Here is a 9,650-nt window from a genome sequence, read left to right on the forward strand (position 1 = left end):
GTTGGGGTTTGGGCCGGGATGCTCACAGCCCTTCTCGCTGGTGCTGTCAGTTCCTGGTTTCTTTTGACTCTCCTCTCTGAGGGTACCTCCGTCATTCTCAGTACATGTAAGGATTAGAGCAGAATTACTGATTCAGAGAGGTGGAAAGCAGAAGGGACATCCTTCTGTATCCCTTTTTATTCTCTTAGATCTACCTTCTGGAGATGCTGCCCATCCTAAGAAGAACCCAGAAAGAGGACATGGCTACTGGACAAAGGGAAACAAGGGTTCAAGTGAGTTCATTTCTATTTCAGTTGCCATGGATAGATGTTTTTTCTACTCTCTTCTTAAAAATTACCCAATACAGTTGTATTCTTTAAGAAGAGAGTAGAAAAAACATCTATAAATACAATTATATTGGGTTATCCTTAAGAAGAGAAGAGGAGTTGGTCCATTCTGGTGGCTGGTAGATTCTGTGAGGAATACTTCCCCAGCCCCACATCCATAGCTAGTGTTTCTCTTTCTTTTCTCCCTTATAGGCACTCTTTTGTTCATTAATTTCAATCCACTGTGTGATTACTAATTTGCTAGGTAAGCAGCCTTATGTCTTACAGCAATGGGGAAGAAATAAACATCCACATTTGGAAAAAATAATTTCTGGTCTTGCTGCCTTCACTTGCCATATCTTTCTCCTTACCCTTGGAAATAATTGCTTTTCTTTTTTCTTTCCATGTCTGAGAATCCTGACATCTTCCTCAGGCTTCTCCAACCCATAGTTTTCAGGTTTATTCACCCTTGTAACTTTATATATTATATGTTTACTTTATGTATTATGTGCCATTCTTTTACCACTCACTTAAAAACCGATCTTAACCAAGCAGTATTCAGTTATTCCCATATTGTGGGAATCAGGGAGGGACCCTGTCTAGGTTAGTCAATGCGGCAGCCATGTTAAAGGAGACACAGTTTGGAGTGGACACAGTTTCAAGGGCAGAGGGAAGACATCTCAGGAGTCACGGGGATGGTTTCATGGTTTTTGTTAAGTGCCATCAAGTCGATTCTGACCCATAGTAACCCTGTATAGGGTTTCTGAAGAGCAGCTGGTGAGCTTGAACCGCGACTTTGCAGTTCAAACAGCCTTGCAGTGTGGCTCATTAACCCCCAGTGCCACACCAGGTCTCTTTCTCTTTGTTTCTCATACATATATATCTATCTATCTGTCCTCAAAAACCCTATACAGAGTTGCTGAGTCAGAACCAACTCAATAGCACTTAACAACAACAATAATAAATATATTGCATGCTCATGGTAAAGATTTCATAGAATAAAAAAATCATATGTCAAATGAAAGAAAGTAAAGAAGAAAGTCAAACTCTTAATTCCACCATCTGGAGAAAATCACAGCGAACCTTTTGATATACATACCTCTGAATCAATTTTTTGTGCAGATAGATACTTATGTTTTGCACAAATGAGAACAAATTATACTGACTGACATGCTGTTTATTGTATGTAGTCGAGTCAAACATCTTTCTAAATTAGAATCCCAGTCTATCATTGACCAGCTATGTGACTTTAGACAGATTTTTTACTCTGTCTAAAAACACATTTGTTTTTTCATGTGTAAAATGGAGATAACATTTGTACCTTATTCTTAGGATTATTATGGAAATCATATAAAGATTGTACTAAAGGTTAATAAAAAGCTCTAAAAGCATAACCTGACCCATTGAAAGCATTCAACAAGTTGTAGTTGTTGTTGTTAAGTGCCGTCAAGAGGTAGAAAGCAGAAGGAACTTCAGACCTATAGCCACCCTGAATAGGGTTTCCAAAGACTGGCTGGTGAGCTTGAACCACCCACCTTGTGGGTCAAATCGACTTTGCAGTCCAGCGCATTAACCCACAGCACCACACCAGGACTCCTTCAATAAATTAGAGCTACTTTAATTTTTGTTACTGTTATCTTTAAGTGAAGTAATCTGCTTTCAGTCATATAGATAATGCAATAAATTATATAGTCTGGCCTCCATCAGTGATTATTTAGGTCATTTCCATCTTTTTGTTTTGTTTTGTTGCTAGTACAAACACCACAGACACAAGATACCCTTGTATCTCCCTTTTGTGTACTGTTAACAGTACAAATAGTAATAGTGGGTTCAAGAATATGCACATTTTAAAATGTGTAATGTGTATTTTCAAATCCACTATCAGAAAGATGATCCTAATTAGCATTTTCACGTATTGCCTTAATATCTACACATCTTTTACAGTTCATACTTTATGCTGCTCAGCATTATGTATTTACCATTGGTTGATTGCTATTAACCAAATGACCTAGAGCCTTCAGAACCTTGGAAAACACCTGAAGTTTTTCATGAATAGTTGCCTGCCTCTCCCCAACTTCCCTTTCCACCACCACTGCCTTTTTATTTTGTGTGCTGGGTAGTTCAGATGAGCTTGAATGGCTTCTCATTACAGGTGTCGGTGACATTCAAGGATATAGCTGTGCTCTTTACTCGGGCTGAGTGGAGAACGCTGGATCCTTCTCAGAGGAACTTGTATCGGGATGTGATGCTGGAGAACTACAGCAATCTGGTCTCATTGGGTAAAAAAAAAGTACCCCATTAGATTCAGGAATCAGAAATTGGGATATTTTAGCATCTCCTTCCCTACATAAAAATCATAGGTCATCAACAAACTTAAGCTGAGATTTGTCATGGATTGCCCCTAAGGGTCTATATAAATAAATGTAAGACCATTCTTTCTTCTTGGGTTAGAATGACTTCATGTATGAGAATGGAGGGGGTGGTAGTGATGATCATCTCCTTCCCTCTATACAGACGCACATTAGAAATTTCTTCATGAGTTAGGCATCATTTCTTTAAACTGATTCCTGTGTGGTTGGTTGGTTTATTCTTCTCTAACAGATGGCTTTATTCAACCTTTTCTACTTCCTTTTTCCAGCTAGATGAACATTGTATAATCTGCTGGCCAGTAGACTGTTCTATGACAACATAGTAAATATTTTAAGCTTTGAAGGCCACATATGCTCCCCATACATATTCATTTCTAACCAATCTTTACTTGAGGGCAATATACAAACACAAGTTACTTGGGTTTGGCTATAACCCATTGTTTTCTGATAGTTGCCGTCTTTGAAAGGGAGTCAAATATGTTTTGGTTTTTTTCTTCTCTTTTTAAATAAGATATTTGACACGTAATCCTTTCTGTAGCCACCTACTTACAAATTTTGATTGTGCATCTAACCTTTCCTTTTCTATAGAAAGCTAGTAGTATCTGTTTATCAAGGCTTCATGTTTGCCATATTTCTCTAACATACAATGAATTATAACATAATCATGTTCTTTAAGTCTTTTCCCTAACATATTCCCTCACATATTATGGGGGCCCACAGAAGCTCTTTGTACATCCTCTGAGTTTTTCACTCAAATTTTACTTTTTGCTGATCAGTGGTTTGCATCTGAGTACTGTCATGCCTCTTTATGTCAAAAGAAAAGCAAGTATTTTTTTTGTCTATGAGCAGGACCCCCATTTTCCAAGCCAAAAGTGATCTCCCTGTTGCAGCAAGGAGAAGATCCCTGGAAAGTAGAGAAAGAAAATCTTGGAGGCTCCTCTCTGGGTGAGTGAATGGGACTGAAGTGTCTGGGAATGACTGCAGGTAAGAGTGTGTAATTGAAAGAGGAGGATGCATTTTGGAGGTGTTGATTAAGAATCATTCTTCAAATTTCTTAATCCTCAAAAGAAAATGAGGAAGGGGAAACCAAGATATGGGATTTCTGAACAAATATAATATATTTTTTGAAATTACAAATAATTTGTTCTGGCTAAGACTCAGTATGTGTATGGGAAGAAAAAAAAATGAAGAAGGATGTGAGATTGGAAAGTTAGGTAGGGACCAGGTCATTAAGTGCTTTTGGTACAACTCTGAGGTATTTCAACTGTTCTGTGGTTGGTGACACATGATTAAACACTTGGTTGTAACTGAAAGGGCTGCAATTCAAACCCACCCAGTAGTTCTGCCAGAGAAACTACCTGATGACTTGCTCCCGTGAGGACTACTGTCTAGGAAACCCTATGGGGCAGTTCTAGTCTGTCCTGTCAGGCTGCTCTGAGTCTAATTGACCTGATGGCACACGACAATGTGGATGGCTGAGAATAATGTAAGGGTTTAAACAGAATTATACAGTCCATGGTAAGTTAGAGAAATTGAGTCAGAAACAATTTAAATGGTCTTCAATAAAGGAATAGTTAAGCTACAGTGAGTGTATCCCTTACCTGGTGTACACGGCCACAATTAAAAAGGAAGAGCACACTGGCATGGGCAGAGCTCCAAGGCACGTTAAGGGCAAAAGCAGGTTACAAAACAGCATTACAATATGGTACCATTTGTGTTTAAAGAAAATGGTATATGCTGTTATTGTTCATATGTGTAATATACATGTAAATACAGAGAAAAGGAGTAGAAAAAGTTAAAGATACACCTGAACCGCTAATAGCAGTTATGTTTAGAATGGGCTCAAGAATAAGCCCATTCTTGAGGGCTGGTGAAAGGGAAGTTTATTTTTAAACATAATGTTTTCATTTTTCCCAAAGAATCTATTCATAAAGGTACTGAGATTTTATAGAATCATTATAAGAATGATCACTGTGGAAACATTGTGGAGGATAGATTAAAAGTGAGGCAAAACTAGAGATGGGAAATTTTGCAGAGATATTGCAATAATCCAGGTAAAAAGTATTTAGGACTTGGATGAAGGCACATGCAGTGGAGTTCATGAGGAAGCAGAAAAAAACAATTAGGGATGTCGATTTGTTAAGGACATAGGCTGAGGACAGTGTAGAGTAACTGTCCTCTGAGATGCAAGTAATATCCTTCGATGGAGATAGCCAGTGGGCAGTTGTAAAAGGCAGGTGTGGATGAATTCAAAAGGAGAGTCGAGTTATCAGTACAAAGTGACATGTGAAGTCTTGAGGGAAGTGAGGGAGGAAGGTGACAGACAGAATCCCAGGAAACATCAGCACTTGCCACAGAGGTTAAAAAAGGACTCTGAAGGGGCCTGAGAAGAATAAGAGGGAGAGGAACTTGAGAGGGAGTTGTTGGAAGCTGGGAAGTGAGAGCTGTTTAAGTTAGGGTTCTGGCTCTAGAGTTACAGCATTAAGTTTTAAATCCTTGCTTCCTATTTTTCTGTACCTTAGAACTTAGTACATGCTGAATGAGTTCTTTGCTGGGCATTGGTGACACAACATTGGACAGAAAAAGACCAAGATCCTGCACTTGTGAAGTTTGCATTCTGGTGGGGAAGATCTGTGCTAATAAACTAAATGCACACAGAGCTGTGAAATTAAATTCCTTCCAGTAAGGCAAGATAGAAAATACTCTGTGAGCATATAACAACAGTGCCCGTTAAGGCTTCTCTAAGGAAATGGGGACTGGGGGTCAAGAGTTCCCTGAGGAGAAAATGTATTCCAGTCATAACAAACCAAATCCATTGCCCTCAAGTCAGTGCTGATTCATAGCAACCCTATGCAACAGCAGAACTCTGCCATAGCGTTTCCAAGGCTAAAATCTTAACAGAAGCAGACTGCCTTATCTTTCTCCTGCAGCTGGTGAGTTCAGATGGCTGACCATTCAGGTCACAGCCAAGCACTTAACCCCTGTGCCACTAGGACACCTAGTTTAGACATATCAAGTGGCAATTCTCAGAAATGATCTTGAGAAAGGAAGCCAGTCAGTTAAGAGAGGGAGCAAGGAGATCAGTATAAGAACAGGTTGGAGAAAAAAGCAGAGACCAGATCACACTAAGCTGTGTTACCATGTCACAGAATTTGATTGGTATTTGACAGCCATGAAAAGTCACTGAGGAGTTTGAAGTAGCGTGGTCACATGCCAAGGGCTACATTTTGAAAAGATCTCACTATAGCCCCTGTGGAAAGCCCCCTGAAGTGAAAGAAGATTTATCAGAGTTATTATGAGGCCAATGCACATCAGTGAGGACCCATCAAAGGAGCTGCCGAGCAAGCAGTGTAGGTCCCAGAAGCCCTAGCACAGCAGAACTGCTTTGTCTCCTCTTGATAAGTTGCCTTTTTTTTTTTTTTTTTATATGGAAGACACAGTTATCTGTCTTCTTAATTCATTTGGAAGAAATATACTAATCTTGTAGGAAGCCACCAACATATAAATAGAATGCAGGTAGCAGAGAACCAGTTGAGAGTTAGAAGGGGCCTCAGTCTGGCCATTAGGTATGGACTGAGTCTGGCATGAAAAATATCAGCAAAATTGTTCTCTTCATTTCACTTTGGGATCATCTGATTAATGAGTGAGTTTCCAAAATGAAGTGAATATTAGTATCTTAAACTTAGCAGAAATTACGACTGGCTTCCAAACTGGCCAGAAAAACAGAAACCACGTGACAGTAAGGTTATAGTCTTTAGTTATCTTCCTAGTCTTTAGTTAGCTTCCTTCTCTGGTTTGGGAAGAAGCCATGAAGAAAAATCATGAGTGTGTTTCTGAAGGAAGTGCAGGCTATACAGAACTGACCAGTATGAATGTTTCTTTTGATGGTATGAGCTTCCATTCTTTCCTCAAAGATCAAAATCAGGTGGAAAGTCCTGTGAGTGCTGCCCTGTGGTGTTCCTAGCAATCATTTGCAGCAGATTTGCCCAGTGAAATACTTCCTTTGGTTTTTTGACTGCAGCTTCCATGCATGTTGACAATGGATCCAAATAAAATGGAATCCTTGACAATGTCAATCTTTTCTCTTTATCATTTGGTTATTGGTCCAGTTGTGAGGGGTTTTGTTTACATTACATTGAGCTGTAATCCATACTGAAGGCTATATTCTTTGATTGTTATCAGTAAATGTTTCACATGCTGTTTGCTTTCAGCAAGCAAGATTGTGTCCTCTGCATATTGCAGGTTGTTATGTTAGTGAGCCTTCTACCAATCATGATACTGCATTCTTCTTCATGTAGTCCAGCTTCTTGGATTATTTGCTCAGCAGATAGATTGAATAAGTATGGTGAAAGTATACATCGCTGACACTCACTTTTTCTGCTAACTACACAGTATAGCATTCCCTTTTCCTGTTCAAACGACTGTCTCTTCGTCTATGTACAGGTTCCACATGAGCACAATTAAGTGTGCTGGAATTCCCATTCTTGAAATGTTACCTATAGTTTGTTATGACCCTCACAGTCGAATGCCTTTGTGTTGTTAATACACAAGTAAACATCTTTCAGATATTCTCTGCTTTCAGCCAAGATCCAGCTGACATAAGCAATGATATGCCTCCTTCCTTGTCCTCTTCTAAATCTGGCTTGAATTTCTGGCAGCTACCTGTCTGTATCTTACTGCTGTTTTAAATTATCTTTCGGAAAATTTTACTTGCCTGTGATATTAATGATATTGTACAATAATTTCTGCAGTATATAGGATTACTTTTCTTTGGAATGGACACAAATATGAATCTTTTCCAGCTTTTCAGATTTTGTGCTCAGCATACAGAATTAATTAAAATAGTAAAAGGATACAACCCTGGTACATACCTTTCCTGATTTTAAACCACTCCAAAATACACTTGTTCTCTTCTAGCAACTGCTTCTTGGTCTAGGTACAGATTTCTCAGAAGTACAATTAAGTGTTCTGGAATACCTGTTCTTTTGCTGTATAGTTTGTTACGATACACAAAGTCGAATGTCTTTGTATAGTCAATAAAGCACAAATAAACATTTTTCTGGTGTTTTCTGCTTTCAGCCAAGATCCATCTGACATCAGCAATGATGTCCCTGGTTCCATATTTTCTTCTGAATCTAACTTGAATCTCTGGCAGCTCTCTGTCAATGTACTGCTACAACCACTTTTGAATTATCTTCTGCTAAATTTTACTTGCATGTGATATTAATGGTATTATTCAATAATTTCCACTTTTTGTTGGGTTGCATTTCTTTTGGAATGGAAAACCAGTTAGCTGTTTTCCAAAATTTTTGGCACAAATGAATGAGTGCCTCCAGTACTTCAAAGTTTGTTAACATTTCAATTTATATTACATCAATTCTTGGAACCTTGTTTTTTGCCAGTGCCTTCAGTACAGTTTGTACTTTTCCTTCAATACTATTGGTTCTTGATCATATGATAGATATCTCTTGAATGGTTGACCATACACCAGTTCTTTTTGGTACAGTGACTGTGTGTTCCTTCCATCTTCATTTGATTATACTTGGAAAGAGATGAAACTAGGAATTTGTGGTAGAATAACTGAAAAGATCACAGTGTCATTCTGAACTGAAAAACCTAGGGGAAAGATTTGAAATGAAATATGCTGTGTTCATATTTGGGCAGGTTAACCTTGAACATAAGAAAGATGATTAAATGGTAGTTAAAACAGGCAGTTGAAAATACCTCTGAAAAGTATTTTGAGAAGAGTCAGGCTAGTCATTCATGTGAGAGGTGTGGAGTAAATGAAATCACCTAGGGAGAGAAGATTGAAGAGAAAATCTCAGTGGTGTAGAGCCAAAGGAAGAGAATCCGGACCTGATGGCAGAAATTAGGATGGTAGTCATTAGCAAGATCACCCTGGCCTAGAGGACTTCTGACCCTTAACCTGTTCATGAACTAGCACAGGTCCAGGCTCAGTTCGGGGAGGAAGCAAAGGTTGGAGTCAAATTTGTACACAGAGAAAAGTCTGAAGAGATTATAAGAAACAGTTAGGAGGTTAGCAATCTAAGACTCAAGTTCACTTCTTTGAGAAACAGATCCAGAACTAAGACCTTACAAATTTATAGCAGAGTTGGGATGACTTACCCGAAATTGGTATGGACCTTGTGGTAGTGTATAGGATTTCCAAAGCTTTTTCAGTCTTTGTGAAAGCAGAAAGCCTCATCTGTTTCCCACAGAGCTGCTGGTGTGCTCGACGTGCCATCCTTATGGTTTTCAGTCCAGTGCTTATCCTCTGCTTTTAGCATTCCAACCCGTAATCCACTTAATTATCAGTGCTCCTTATGGACCTTTGTTGTTAAGTGCTGTCAAGTCAGTTCCAACTCATAGCAACCCTGTATAGGGTTTCTAAGGAACGGCTAGTGGATTAGAACTGCCGAACTTACAGTTAGCGATCTAGTGCTTATCCTCCAGTGCCACAGCAGGAGTTATTTCCATTTAAAAGTAAAAACTCCTCATGGCCCATTTCTCTTTTCCTTTTTAAGCAACACTTTTCAAAAGGGTTTCTATGTTTGATATTTCTAGTTTCTCACCTCTGTTTATTTCCTCTGTGCACTCCAGCTGAGCTTTCCTCCTTATTGTTCCACTGAAAGCACTGTTATAAAATCCCACCTTCGTCTTGTCACAATCAGGGCTACATGGTTAGTCCTCAGATTATTTGCTGTAGTTATGTACTCACTACTTCTTGAAATACTGTATGTATCACATACAACATGCCTACAGGATTAGTGCAAGCATGAGTAGAACACCTGAGGAGTTGTGTGGTTTGTTCTCTCTCTCTCTCTTTATATAGATAGATAGATAGATAGATAGATAGATAGATAGATAGATAGATAGATAGATAGATTATAGATATATATTATTCCTACATCTATCTATCTATCTATCTATCTATCTATCTATCTATCTATCTATCTGTCTGTCTGTCTGTCTGTCT

General features: G+C 38.7%; 1 protein-coding gene across 1 annotated transcript in view; it reads left to right on the plus strand.

Moving 5' to 3' along the window:
• Positions 1 to 239: 239 nt before the first annotated feature.
• Positions 240 to 9,650, plus strand: part of ZNF354A (zinc finger protein 354A) — a 27,103-nt gene continuing 17,692 nt past the window's right edge. Inside the window, exons 1-3 of the mRNA XM_006873485.1 lie at positions 240 to 272; positions 2,458 to 2,584; positions 3,524 to 3,619. Of these exons, the coding sequence (XP_006873547.1) occupies positions 240 to 272; positions 2,458 to 2,584; positions 3,524 to 3,619 (256 nt within the window). The remainder of the gene's footprint in view (positions 273 to 2,457; positions 2,585 to 3,523; positions 3,620 to 9,650) is intronic.

The sequence above is a fragment of the Chrysochloris asiatica genome, unplaced genomic scaffold (genome assembly GCF_000296735.1).
Source record: "Chrysochloris asiatica unplaced genomic scaffold, ChrAsi1.0 scaffold00242, whole genome shotgun sequence".
Lineage (NCBI taxonomy): Eukaryota > Metazoa > Chordata > Mammalia > Afrosoricida > Chrysochloridae > Chrysochloris > Chrysochloris asiatica.